The 15046-nt window shown below is 43.4% G+C and overlaps 1 protein-coding gene across 1 annotated transcript in view; it reads left to right on the top strand.

The window, feature by feature from the left end:
* glipr2l (GLI pathogenesis-related 2, like) overlaps positions 1-13775 on the top strand; it is a 45614-nt gene extending 31839 nt beyond the window's left edge. Inside the window, exon 5 of the mRNA XM_080208583.1 lies at positions 11279-13775. Coding sequence (XP_080064709.1) covers positions 11279-11439 — 161 coding nt within the window. The 3' untranslated portion in view covers positions 11440-13775. The remainder of the gene's footprint in view (positions 1-11278) is intronic.
* Positions 13776-15046: the final 1271 nt, after the last annotated feature.

Genomic DNA, 15046 nt, shown 5'->3' with positions numbered 1-15046 from the left:
GAGCATATGAACATAATGCTGAGATTGCAATTACTTTGAGGCTTGAGGCAACCTGGGCAAGTGGTACACTTGTGTCTTGGTGTAACCGTGGATCAGAAGTTAGCTTCAGAAACTAGCACACCAACAATTACCTAAACTAACCTCAGAAAACAGGACCAACATCTGAAAACTAATCTCACCAATACCAGCTGGAAAATAACATTTGCAGACTTCTTTCTTCATCCCCCACCCCTCCCTCACCACACCCACTTCCCTTCTGTAATTCTACATACACTTTTCAGGGTTCTTTTTGTCAGTTGTGGGTTTGAAGAATTTTTGATGTGTAAAAATGACTTGCTTTGTTAATAGGTAAAAGAATGTCACTTCAGGTCAGGCATGATCTTATTAAATGTTAGAGCAGGCTCGAGGGACAGAGACTGTCTCCCACCAAATGGCTTTGCAGCTGCTGTGATTGGTGGGGAATGATTCCCCACCAACTCTTCAAGGGTAGGAAACCTGCCGCCATTTGAAAAATCCTGCCCGTGTTTGCCTGGGTGAAGTGATGGAAGGTCACTGGCCCCCCTGCAGCCTGGGCAGGAGCCTTTAGGAGATGCGGTGGGAAGTGTAGGAGGGATACTGACTGCTTCTTCCCAGAGACTGACTGGGATGACTGCAATATTGCTGTACTGCATGGTGTTTGATAATTTGTGTTGACACAAGATCCATACAGAGTTTACACTTGCAATGTATTTGTGTGGTAATTTTAAAATTAGGCTGCAGCATGACTGTAGTAGAGTTGCTGGTTCATCTCCCTGGGCCTGATGCCAAACTGTATTGTCACTTCACACAACCGCCTGTTTCACAACCTCTCCTAAAAGCCACTCATAGGAAGACAAATTTGGAATAGAGTCAGAAACAGTTGAGCAGTGACTTGTTCTCAAAAGCCAAAATCTTCAGCTATTTTAATATAACGTTGATCTTTAGAGGAAAATATTTAATCCTGACCTGTAGCATTGTTGCCAAATTTATTGCTGCATTTCCAGTATCAGATTGTCTGCGTTTTCTTTGATATAAAGATTTCACATTCAATGGCTCGTTTCTTCTTCACTCTCGCTCTAGCATGGAATAGATATACATTCGAGGTAGATGAGATGAATAGGCCAGGTCAATGTTTTTCAGCTGCTGGTAAGCATCAGAATTCAATCTGGGCAGTGGAATTACAATGTAATGTTTAAAGAAAATACTCAAAATGAAACCTTGAAGTGAAATATTTAAAACGGTGCAGCAGGAAATGTTTGTAAGGATGAGCTGCAAGTTTGTTCTTCCTGATGTGACATTCTGGGTGGAATTTTACCGGCACGTCAGCCCAACTGTTGCACAATCCCACCTGAGGCCAACAGAGAATGCCGTTCTCCGAGCTGAGCCTGCCCCGGAATCGGGACTGGCATGCCAGGAAGGTTCCGGCCTCTCTATCACTCCAGCAAGCTGTAATCTATGGCCTTGCTGCAGTGTTATTTTAATGGGATCACCATGACTAATTCTTCCCCCGTCTCCACACATAAAACAGAAACAGTGGAACTGTGCAGTCCTATGAATTTGATCCAAGCCCCATCTGATTCACTGCCACAAGCCAGAGGAGTTTGGTTCTGTAAATAGTTCTGGTGCAGTTCAATTTTCTTCTGGAATGCTGAAGACCAGCAAAATTAATGAACTGGCAGAAAAATGCTTTGAAACATCCCCAAGGCATTTTCTTTCTTTCACGATGCTTCTTTGGAGCCTGGAGTCATGGGAACTGGATGGGAATGGATAGATTCTGGGGAAATTAACTTGGAACTCATTTTCTCAATGTGTCCTGAAGCCAATAAGTCTGTATGCTGCTTCCAAGATGCACATGAACTTTAAGTGCATGAATGGGGATGTGGCTGAAAGGACAGGGGTGGGGGTGGGGGTATGGTCCCTCAGACTAGAGAGGGTGTCTTCATGGAGAGGAGGTTGGAAAAATGGTCGGTAGATCTTGGTGGTGGTGGTGGTTGGAGGGGGGTTGATGATGTGAAAAGAGCCCTTTAAGGAGACGTTCTTCCCCCTGCCTGAGTCCAGAGCAGGGTGATCTGCTGGGCTTACCCACCCCCCCCACCCCCCACTTCCATTAGAGGGAGGTGATGGTGTAATGGTATGATCACTGGGCTAAAAATACAGGGGGCCCAGGTTCAAATTTCATCATGGCAGATGGTGAAATTTGAATTCAAAAATCTGGAATTTAAAAAGTCTAATGATTGGCTTTGTTGATTGTTGGAAAAACCCATCTGGTTCACAAATGTCCTTTAGGGCAGGAAATCTGCCACTGTTATCTAGTTTGGCCTACATGTGCCTCCAGACACAAATGTGGTTGAGTCTTAAATTCCTCTGAAATGACCTTCAAAGCATTCAGTTCGAGGGCAGTTAGGGATGGGCAATAAATGCTGGCCCAGCCAATAATGCCCACATCCCGTAAATTATTTTAAAGAAACATAGAACACTACAGCACAAACAGGCCCTTCGGCCCACAAGCTGCGCCGATCGCTTCTATACCTACTAAGCCATAGACCTATCTATAACCCCCAATCCCATCAGATCCCATATACTCATCCAGAAGTCTTTTAAAAGACCCCAGCGAGTTTGCCTCTACCACCACTGACAGCAGCCGATTCCACTCACTCACCACCCTCTGAGTGAAAAACTTACCCCTAACATCTCCTCTGTACTTGCTTCCCTGCACCTTAAATCTGTGTCCCCTCGTAGTAACCATTTCAGCCCTGGGAAATAGCATCTGAGAATCCACCCTATCTACTCCTCTCAACATCTTATAAACCTCTATCAGGTCGCCTCTCAACCTTCGTCTCTCCAGGGAGAAGAGTCCCAGTTCCCTCAACCTATCTTCATAAGGCATGCCTCCCAATCCAGGCAACATCCTTGTAAATCTCCTCTGCACCCTCTCAATAGCTTCTACGTCCTTCCTATAGTGAGGCGACCAGAACTGCGCACAGTACTCCAAGTGGGGTCTGACAAGGGTCTTATAAAGTTTCAGCATTACCTCCCGACTCCTAAACTCAATCCCTCGATTAATGAAGGCCAGTACACCATACACCTTCTTGACCACATCCTCCACCTGCGAGGCCGATTTAAGAGTCCTATGGACCCAGACCCCAAGATCCCTCTGCTTGTCAACCCAGCTAAGACTCCTACCCTTGATATTGTATTCTTTCATCCCATTGGACCTGCCAAGATGGACCACTACACATTTATCTGCGTTGAAGTCCATCTGCCACTTCTCCGCCCAGTCCTGCATCCTATCTACGTCCCACTGCAACTTCTGACATCCCTCCAGACCATCCACAACACCACCGACCTTCGTATCGTCGGCGAACTTACTAACCCATCCCTCCACCTCCTCATCCAGGTCATTTATGAAAATGACCATCAGCAAGGGTCCTAAAACAGATCCCTGGGGCACTCCACTGGTGACCGACCTCCATGCAGAAAAAGACCCATCCACAACCACTCTCTGCCTTCTGCAGGCAAGCCAGTTCTGGATCCACAAGGCCTGGATCCCATGCCCTCTCACCTTCTTAAGAAGTCTTGCATGGAGGACCTTATCAAACGCCTTGCTGAAGTCCATGTAAACCACGGCTACCGCTCTTCCTTCGTCAGTGTGTTCAGTCACATTCTCAAAGAACTCAACTAGGCTCGTAAGGCACGATCTGCCCTTGACAAAACCATGTTGACTATTTCTGATCATTCTAAGCTTCTCCAAATGCTCATAAATCTTGTCCCTCAGAAGCCTCTCCATCAGCTTACCAACCACTGAGGTCAGACTCACCGGTTGGTAATTTCCCGGGCTATCCCTGTTCCCTTTCTTGAAAATAGGAACCACATCCGCAATCCTCCAATCCTCCGGAACCTCTCCCGTCTCCATTGACGACGCAAAGATCATTGCCAGGGACTGTGCAATCACCTCCCTCACCTCCCACAGTAACCTGGGGTACATCCCATCTGGTCCCGGCGACTTGTCTATCTTGACCGAGTTTAAAAGTTCTAACACATCCTCTTCCTTAACATCCACATACTCAATCTTTTCAGACTGCCACACACCTGTAGTACAACCTCCCAGATCACTCTCCACCGTGAATACTGAGGCAAAGTATTCATTAAGCACCTCTGCCATTTCTTCCAGTTCCACACAGACCTTTCCCCCTTCACCTTTTATAGGTCCTATCCCTTCTCTTCTCATCCTTTTACTTTTCACATATTTGTAGAAGGCCTTGGGATTCTCCTTAATCTTACCTGCCAAGGCCTTCTCATGACCCCTTCTGGCTCTCCTAATTTCCCTTTTAAGCTCCTTTCTACAAGCCTTATACTCCTCTAGATCCTTAACATCTCCTAGCTCTCTGAACCTTTTATACACCTTTCCTTTCTTCCTGACTAGGTTCACCACAACCTTCGTGCACCACGGTTCCCGCGCCCTACCAAAACCTCGTTGTCTCATCAGAACGTTATCGTGCAGAGCTCCAGTCAAACATTCGTCGAATATCCGCCACCTTCCTTCTGTACTTTTCCCCAAGAACGCCTCCTTCCAGTTTATTCATCCAATTATCTGCCTGACGTCTTCATATTTCCCCTTACTCCAGACAAACATCTTCCTAGCCTGCCTGATCCTATCTCTTTCAAATGCTATCGTGAAGGAGATAGAATTATGATCTCCATCCCCAAGATGCTCTCCAACCGAGAGATCCGACACCTGTCCAGGTTCATTAGCTAGTACCAGGTCAAGTACAGCCTCTCCTCTTGTAGGCTTATCCATGTACTGTGTCAGGAAACCCTCCTGAACACACCTAACAAACTCATCCCCATCCAAACCCCTTACCCTTGGGATATTCCAGTCGATGTTTGGGAAATTAAAGTCTCCCATCACAACAACTCTTATTACTACATCTCTCTAGGATCTGTTTCCCTATCTGCACCTCAACTTCCCTGTCACTATTGGGCAGCCTACAGAAAACACCCAGCAAAGTTATCGACCCTTTGCTGTTCCACCCACAGAGACTCCATAGACAGTCCCTCCACGGCATCCTCCTTCTCTGCAGCCATGACACTGTCCCTGATCAACAGTGCCACTCCACCACCTCTTTTGCCCCCAACCCTGTCCTTCCTGAAGCATCTGAATCCTGGCACCTGAAGTACCCAGTCCTGTCCCTGAGACATCCAAGTCTCTAATGGCCACCACATCACATTCCCAATCAGCAATCCACACCCTAAGCTCATCTACCTTATTTACTACACTCCTGACATTAAAATAGACACACCTCAGCCCCTCAGTCTGGGCATTTCTTCACCACCAAAACTTCTCTCACCAGTTTTGAAATTGAGACTGGGCAGGAAATGATCCTAACGTGGCCTTTAATTATTGAGGAATAGTGGGAAAGTGAAATAGTGTTTGAACGTTTGCCACGATTCTGTGGAGTGATGGGAGGGGGCTCGAGGGGCTGTAAGATCTACTCCTTCTGTTCTTTCCCCACTGGGTTTCTGTAACCTTCCTGAAACTTGCACATGGTTCACTTATTGTTTTGTCTCGCACTGTTTGTTTGCCTCCTCTAGTAAATAATTTTATAGTTGATTATACCATATTATTTTCCATTACTTTTTTAAACCTTTTAAAAGAAATTACATTACATTTACAACATAGAAACAAGCCCTTCAACCCAATGGTCCATTCCAGTGTTAATACTCAACAAGCAACCTTCCTTATCTTCTTCTTCCTTATCTAAACCCATCATCATCCTGTTTATCTAACTTCCTCTTCATTATATCTAAGTTAATCTCCTCAGCTGCTCCTTGTAGTGCGTTCCACATTCTAATTAACCTTTGGTTAAAGAGGTTTCACCTGAATTCATTATTGGATTTATTTGGGACAGTTTTACACTCATGGCCCCCAGTTCTGGTCACTCAGCCAAGTGAAAACATTTTCTCTAGTTCCTCTATCAGACTCCTCTATTGGATCACCCCTTCATCTTCTCTTTTCTAAACAAAGGAGCCCCAGACAGTTTAATCTTTCCTGATGGGTATAACCTCTCATTGATAGGGCTATATGACGTGATCTCTACCCCAGTCAAGAACCTGAACTCCCTCTTAAGGCATTCAGAAAGTCAGCACCGAGCCAATGCAGGTTTCTTGCTGCAGATTAGTCAGTCATATTCATTTTGATAGAATAGAGCAGTCACTACTTGTCTGGATTTAATTATAGCACATGATGCTGTCTCTGACAGCTTTTATGACAGTTATTGTGTGATCTTCTTCCTAATGTTTGCTTTGCAACCAGCATATATGAAGGATGTATGCATAAGAAGAAAGGTGAATTATCTGCTGGGAAAGGGCAGCTTGATTCTTGTAACAATAAACATCTTTCAAACCTCAGAGTGCCCTCTCTCCACCAAGCCCAAGTCTTAGGGTTCTGGGGGATATTGTTTTTGGGAGGTAAGTGATCAGTTTTGCTTCAGCTTCAAATCACAAGAGCTGCAGCAATGATGCCTTTCCTGAGGGGTTAATACAACCTGGGGAATGGGGTATCACAGGGACATCCCTATTTGTGGTATACAACATCATTTTGTTTGTATGCTCCATGCCTGGATTTCCCCAAGCCTATCAGGTTAGGCTGTACCACTGTGTGCCATTGAAGGAGAGAATCTTGCAGTTCAAAATGAGACCATTTGGCCCATTGTGCCAGTGTCAGCCCTTTGAAAGGGTTTCCAATTAAGGTCCCTTGCCTGCTCTTTTCCCATAAGTCTACAAATCTTTCTCCTGGATTACCTGTTCGATTTTCCTTTTGCAAGTGTCATGTCACTTGAAGAAGACTGAGATGGCTTTGCCCCAGTGTCTCTCTCTCTCTCTCTCTCTCTTCCCCACCCCCCCCCCCCTCCCCCTCTCCCTATCATGGAAAAACCTCGCTCAACATTTCAGAATGTTAGCTTTTCATCACAACTGACAAAAATTGCGGAGCTAATTGGTTTTAAACACATAGAGGTTGGGAAAGTGGGGGAGGAAAATAAAGAATAAGAACAAAGTTCTGTGCCAGATAGAGAGTGGGTTGTTCACTGGCACTGAGTCAGCATGATGATTCATACCCTGCAGAAATGTACTGTTGCTGTTAATGGTTTCTGGTATAGTAATACACTTTACAACAAACCCGATGATCTCCAGTGTCTGTACAAATTCTGTTATAAAGTTAGCTCCGGAAGGAGTTCTGGTATCATGTAAATTTATGGAGACCGAACACTTCCCTCAGCAGTTCTCAATGTTCCCAGCTGGAAAATATCTGGAGCTGTCAATGGCTGAAGTTTTCCTGATTTGGAAATGGTGCTGTCAGCAGTGGTATTGAGACACCCATCACAACATGGATGCTGTAGCACTGGACACTAGCTTCTGCGAACAGAGGCCAACAAAGTTGTTTTTTCTCTTCACTGTGTATCACTGGTCTTTGAAATAGCCACACAACAACTATTGAGCAGCAAACCCTTATTAAACTGCTACACAATATAAACATTCCCTAATTTGGCTTTTAACTACTCAAACTGGATTAACATTAACTGGATGTCAGGAGTGAGACCACCAAAGACGTTAATATGCATTACAGCAGGAAATGAAAGAGAGAGAGTACTTCTAACTGTTACTGCAGCTACTTTAGGGCATTGTGCGCACCTCCTAAACTCCAAGCTCTTTTCAAAGCTGTGTATCTCTGCATTGTAAGAGCTAGAGCTTCAGCTCCAAACCAGCATTGAATTGGGAGGTGGATGGATTCGAAAATTAGACCTGCTGCCAGTTCCCCAGCTCCATCCTATCTCCAGGATATTTTTGTAGAGATGGGACTGGGATTGAAACCGGACAGGTGTTACAATGATGACATTTATAAGATTGTCATATTTTAGGAATGCGTTTTCAATTTAAGATAAAATGAAGGGGGTCACATGTACTGTTCTGAAGTCTGCCTAAAAGTAACCCTGGATGGTTTGATTGTTTGAGATTAAGTGGGGGTCCAGATTGTTTTACTGGGAGGAAGGTGCACTAGGGAAATAATGGCAGCACCTGAATGCTGAAAGTAGATAGACTGAGAATCTCCCAGTCCCAGAATACATTTAAGAAGCATAGATTTCTAAAAGGCATTGAGGAGTATGGGGAGAGCGTGGGAATATGATGTCAAGATGGAGATCAGCCATGATCATATTGAATGTGTAGTAGGCTCAATGGGCTGGATGGCCTGCTCCTCTGCCTATTTTCTATGGGTGGAGTTTTCTGGACCCATACCAGTGTGTTTTCTGGTGGCAGTGGGGGAGACGGCACTGATGGGATCTTGCCGATTGTCTGCAGTGTTTTGCGTGTCTCACCTGTTCTGCCAGTGGGGACCCTGCAGCAGGGATTGCCTTCGGTGAGACTGGAAGATCTCACCAGCAGGAAGAACGGAAAATTCAGCCCTGTGTTTCACAGACTGCCTGCAATTCCTTGTCCATGCAATCTGCCCAGCTCAAATTTCTTTGCAGGTCAAGGCTTTCCTCGTTTACTCTTTGAAATCCGAATTCCAGTTTTCCCATTTCTTTCCTGTCTTTCAGCTTCAAATTTTTTCATTTCTCTTTCCTCCTCAAATTTCCAATTTATGTTGATTCATTTGCAACTAAATCCTGGCCAACTCCAACCTGTGTACTGTCTAGATTATCTTTCTCATCTTCAAAAGTTCAAATATTGAACCCAGTACTTTAACTGTTTCTGCTTGTGTCGTGCCCACTTTTAACTCTACTTTCAATTTTCTGTGAGCCTCGTTAATTAGTTAACTGCTGTAAGCACTCTGAAGCCAAATCCTCTCCTTCAAGAAAAACTTCAATAATAGCATTTTAATAAGTGCAGGAAACGTCACTGCAAAGCTAATTTAAACTCTGGCCAAACGCAGTGCACACATCTTGGCCTATGGATTAGAAATACTAGAAAGAGGCCTCAATTTTGTTACAATCTCCTGATAGAGGTTGTTAACTTTTTTAAAGAGAAACGTCTGTGTTTTTTGGTGTGGCAACACTAGAGGAAGTGTTAAAAGCAGATGTGCAGATAAGTCTCGAGTAGGAATTTTTATCCCTGACACTGGCAGGCACCATCGCAGGGCTGGATGGAAACATTTGCAGTGTCTTTAGAAGGCAGTGGCTCTCCAAATTTCCCCATCTCTCCCATGACAATGTCCCCTGGTGTCACAGGTGACAAATCCTGCCTTCTAAGTGGAATTTACCTTGCAAACACGCGGTGGCAGACGCCATTGGCCGACAGCAGTATCTTCTGGTCTTGCCGATGTCAACAGGGTTTTTCATTGAATGCCCCCTTTATCAGTTGGAAACCTGTATTGGGGTGAGCCGTTGGCAGCACCAGAAGATTCCGCCAGCGTTTAATGGCTAGAAGATTCCAGTCTGTGTCTGATACCAGCTGGGTACATTAAAAGTTGGTTTGAGACAGACTACCAATAAAGTTCAAGATAGCCATTTTTGCTGTCTAAGGTCTTTTGCCAATTGCAAGTTTATGTATCATTTATCAACTGTTCCATCTGCAGAACATACTTCTGGCGATATAGTAAATAATGAAGATATAGAACCATAGAAACGCTACAGTACATAAGGAGGCCATTCAGCCCATTGAGTCTGCACTGACTCTCTGAAAGAGCATCTTACCCAGGCTCATCTCTCTGCCCTATCATCCGAACCCCATGCATTTACCATGGCTAATCCCCCAATCTTACACATCTTTGGATACTAAAGGGCAACTTAGATGGCCAATTCTAACTCGTCCGTCTTTGGAGTATGGGAGGAAACCGGAGCTCCTGGAGGAAATCCACACGGACGTGGGGGAGAACATGCAAACTCCACACAGCCAGTCATCCAAGGCCGGAATCCAACTATATTCACAGCTATATTTTTCACCGTCCTTTATGCAGATATTCAGTTTTCCCAGAATCAATCCCCAATTTGATTCTTAGCTCCCAAGGTTTTATTCTTGTTCTTTTCCTCTCTAGCCTGGTAACTTACAATCTTTAAAACTCTCTGTCTCAGTGAGATTTTCTTTTCCTGCTGAGTCTTCCTCTAGCCCAATCTAGACAACTTCTCCAGTCTAATTTTAACTTCTCATGAATTTGATCTTTTCCACTCCTTTGGGATGGCATGCCCATATTTGTGATTGGCAAACCACATAAACCTTTAGGTTTCTCACTGCTCCTTCTCTCCCAGACACTGGCAGATTCCAAAAATCTGTATGATAATTAATATTCCAGGAAAAACTGTAACTTTATCCTTGCGGTGGCTTCCTTGACATTCCTCCCCACGACAGTATGAATCATGGGTCTTGTATCTAACTAGAAATGCTAATTAGTTATCCTTGACCGCACAACTGTCTTTCATCTTGTAAGTAAATGGACAGATTAAAATCCAGCTGTTTACATTCTGACGTTCGCAAGACTTGGACTATAGGGACTTGCTGTTAGTGTGCAGTTGCTGCCATTATGTCCAGGTATATAAAGACCTTGAACCTCTTGCCAGTAAAACAACCTGAGCCTCCCTAATCTCAAACAATCAAACCACCCAGGCTTGCTGGCAGGTAGACTTCAGAACAGGCCACATGACCCCTTTTTTATCTTAAATTTAAAGGCATTATTCCAAAACGCAACAATCTTTTAAATTTCGGTGTAATACCCTTCTTCACAGTCTGCCGCTCCTCTCAAACTGGAAGGCCTTTGATTGACCTTCCAGCTTCAGGAGCCTGCCCACCCTGTCTAATTGGATGGAAAGTCTATCTCCAGGTCAATTAAGGAGCCACCCTTGAGTCACATTGGCTGACTGTTTCCCCTGGTGACTGTTTTGCGGCCTGGAAATAGACCTGACCTTTCTTTCCATCTTTGGGGGGGAGTCCCATCCCAAAAGTCAGTATTGTTCATGTTTTGGGGGCATTGTGAATGATAACCTTGTCTTTCTAATTTAGTGTTCCACCTCCTGCCTCTTTACTGTTAAAATCATGTTTGAAAGATTTTTGTTTCCCCAAGGTGGGTGTTAAGATGATTTTTGAGCAATGGCTCATTTATAGTTCATGCATTGAATTGGAATGTGATGAGATGGGGTAAAGATTGAGTGTGAAGCATCCAGATGATGAATAATTGGGCTGTGAGGGAGAAACCATGCACACGTCACACATTGATGGTGATGTCCTCGGGGAATCTCTTGTCCATTAACTTGTCATCTTATTTCTTTTCCAGGTCACTTTACAGCGATGATTTGGAAAAGCAGCAAGAAGCTGGGCATTGGGAAGGCCTCTGCCTCGGATGGCTCCACGTTCGTAGTGGCCAGATACTTTCCAGCTGGCAACATCATGAACCGGGGATTTTTTGAGGAAAATGTTCTGCCCCCAAAGAAGTAAATTCCTAAAATTTGTAATAGACCGTGACTTCCATCAACGGTGAAGGATGGATGAAGGGTTTGAACATTTGCCTCTATGATTTGTCCTCGTCCAGTGATCTGATCCTGCAGTCTTTTCATGTTACATGTCTGCATGTAATTTTTAAAAGGACCTATTACTAGTGCATCTGATTAGAAAGTACTAAACTAACCAACCAGCCACGTGAAAACGGACACAAAATAAACACTAGTCTGCTGCATGACACTACCTGCTGCTGCACAAAATATTCTGTCCACAAAACAAACCACTCTGCTAGCAGCTACTTTGTATAATAAGAACTTACTGCAGTGGACGGTGTTGTTGGGCCAGTTTTCACCTGAGTTCAAGATGTTTCTCCAATCTGTCCAAGATTGCACACTGTCGTAACTTGCAGGTTACTTTCAGTGATTCTTTTTTCCCTTTTTGTAGTTCAGCAAGTCACTTATTCTTCCATCGTGCTTAAACCAATGCTGACCTTGCTGTTAGGGAAATTTCACTGCTATTCGGCTATTGTGTACCTCACTCCCTGAACTGACCAGGCAACACTTGGAGTTCCACTTCTAAACCTTTATTCAGGGAATACGTATTCTGCGTGCAGCTGACACTCAGAACAAAAGAATACAACAGTAATTATACCTTAGGCTCAATTACAAGTAATTTGCATATGCCAATCAAAATTATACATTTGTTCTAAGGTAATCAATATCCAATTACAGCTAGTAGTTCTGATTACATCCTTTATGTTATGTGAGTATACTTAGCCAGTTACAATCTTAATGAACTGAATTATAATATCTAATTGCTAGCAAGCTCACATACAGTTATGCTATCAGCAACACAGACATCTGTGGTCCTTAAATGTCTGGAAGCAGTGATTTATGGAAATATATCCCCTGTGTGGTATTAAAGACCTTCCTTGTCCATTGTTTTCACAACAATAACATGCAGTCCAACCAGCTTCCCAGGGACTTTGCAGTATTCAATGATTTTTAACTCCTTCACTCACCTACATCAACACATCCTTCGCTCCGACTAGGTGCACAGGATAGTGATGAGAAATGGCTGACCCTCCATCTTCCTGATCCAGATATGTGAAGCTTAATGGAGCATCACTAGTGCTATCTCTCCCCTGTTGCCTCTGGTTACTCCACATGGGGGTCACAAACCTGGGATATCAGACTGCAGCTACCTGCTGCCTAATCTGTTGGGCTAAAGAGGAGCAAATTAGTTTTTAGCTATTGCCTTTGAACAGTTTAAAAAATGTAGATCTGACCTTGTTGATTCTACGCTGTAAACTGGCTGAATATGAATGGCATTGACAGTTTCTCTCATTGCAAAGAATGAGAAGTCAAAAAGATTTTACTTTTTCAGTGGGAATCCAGGTGATTGCATTGTGGATGTGTTTAGGCTGTCGAGGTGGTAATGGAGGCAGGATCAACAGAGTTTTAGAACCCTGCTGTAATCATTTCAAACTAATCCAAATATGTTCCTGGCCTTCTAGAATCATATAGATAGAATCACATTCTTATTTTTGTTTGAGGAAAGTCTCAAGTATAAATGTTTTATGTTGATATTTTTAATATCTATTGTGTTTCTGGGTTGTTAATGATATTTGCCCGCAAAGACAATAGGACTGTCCTGAACATCATCTACTTAATGACCAACAACATTACGTTTCTAGATTGGTCAACATGCAGTGGAATTAAAGTGAACTGTGGACATTTAAACATACATTATTTGGTCCCTCCTTCTACTGCAAATTATCTGCAGAAGGATTTAATTCCATGTGGCTGTTCATTGCTTCTTAACTGGATCAATGGAAATCACTCAGCCAGGATGAGGAGGTTTGATTGGTAAGAGTGGGATGTGAAATGCTGCATATTGCAGCCAGGAATACAGCATTCAACCTGCGTGAGCCACTGGGGACTTGATTTCTCAAAGACAAAGCATGCAGAAAATGTGGTGGTTTCCTAACCAGCAGGAAAAAAAAAGTAGTTGGGAGAAAGTCCAATCCATAAAACTGTTCTGACTCACACAGGATTAGGGCTACACATTGATCTTACTATGACAGTTAATGATGGATAAAAGGATCAGGGATGAAAATTCATTGCATATATCTGGTCATTAAATATTTAGCTCATTTTTAAAAATTGTACTTAACATTTCAAGTGGTGTATGGTTTTTTAAAATTTTCATGATGGATGAAATGATTGGTTTTATTGAGTTATCCAAACTTGTTTACCCACTGATGTGGATTTGCCGGCATTGGACTGGGGTGGACACAGTAAGTAGTCTCACAACACCAGGTTAGAATCCAACAGGTTTATTTGATAGTAGAAGCTTTTGGAGCACTGCTCCTTCATCAGGTGCGTACCACCTGATGAAGGAGTAGTGTTCCAAAAGCTTGTGCTAACAAATAAACTTGTTGGACTTTAACCTGGTGTTGTGAGACTACTTACTGTTTCCCCACTGGCTGGTTGATTGCAGCTACGCCGATGTGTATTTACGTGTTTGATAGATTTTTATACTTTTTTGGGTTTTGTTTATAATCATAGGATTATAAGAAAAGAGATAGTATTGGTATAAATTGTTCCACATTTACTTTAACATCACAGCCATAACTTTCATCATAATGAAACTTGAATGTTATACACATTTTTCTTCTATGATGGAACAGATTAACACGATGCAAACTCACTTGCGAGTGTGACCAATATGTTCATGATTGTGATAAAAGATTTTTTGGTTCTAAGGGAATTGAGATACGGAGATAGGGCAGGAAAGTAGAGTTGATGTAAATGATGAGTGATGGAACAGGCTCGAGGGGCTGAATGGCCTACTCTTCTGACTTCTTACAATCTTATGTCTTATTTGTAACCTGAATACTTGTTACCATAGCCTTGATCTAGCTTTGCATGATAAAGAAATCAGTAACTTTTTCTATGTTTAAAAAATAATTCTTGGACAAATAATGTTATTTCCCTCTGTTAACTTTGCCCATTATAAATTCCCTGTCAACATTTATAATGAAAACTGCCTATATAAAAGTGTTACACATTCCTTTCAGTGGTGGTGCTGTTGAGTATTGATTTTGTGTTTTCCACTCCTCTATCTCCATTACAGGGAGTTGGTTGATTTTCCAGGGGGTGGCACAGTGGTGAGCGCTGATGCCTCACAGCGCCAGTGACCTGTGTTCAATTCTGGCATTGGGTGTCTGTTTAGTGTAGAGTTTGCATGGTCTCCCCGTGTCTGCCTGGGTTTCCTCCAGGTGCTCCGGTTTCCTCCCAAAGATGTGCAGGTTGGGTTGATTGGCATGATAAATTGCCCCTTGGTGTCAAGGGGATTATAGGGGAAGTATGTGGGGTTATGGGAATAGGGCCTGGGTGGGATTGTGGTCAGTGCAGACTCGATGGACCAAATGGCCTCCTTCTGCACTGTAGGGATTCTATGATTCAATAAAATTAAAACACACAATACTAGCACTGAATTGGCCAACAGGCAGGACGCAGTAGGAATAAATGGATCACTCTCACTGTGACTTGCGGGCTACTTGGGCCCCAGCTGGTCACAACGTATGTCAATAATTTGG

Source organism: Carcharhinus amblyrhynchos, chromosome 2 (assembly GCF_965287045.1).
Source record: "Carcharhinus amblyrhynchos chromosome 2, sCarAmb.v2.hapA, whole genome shotgun sequence".
NCBI lineage: Eukaryota > Metazoa > Chordata > Chondrichthyes > Carcharhiniformes > Carcharhinidae > Carcharhinus > Carcharhinus amblyrhynchos.
This window is presented reverse-complemented; position numbering and strand designations above follow the sequence as displayed.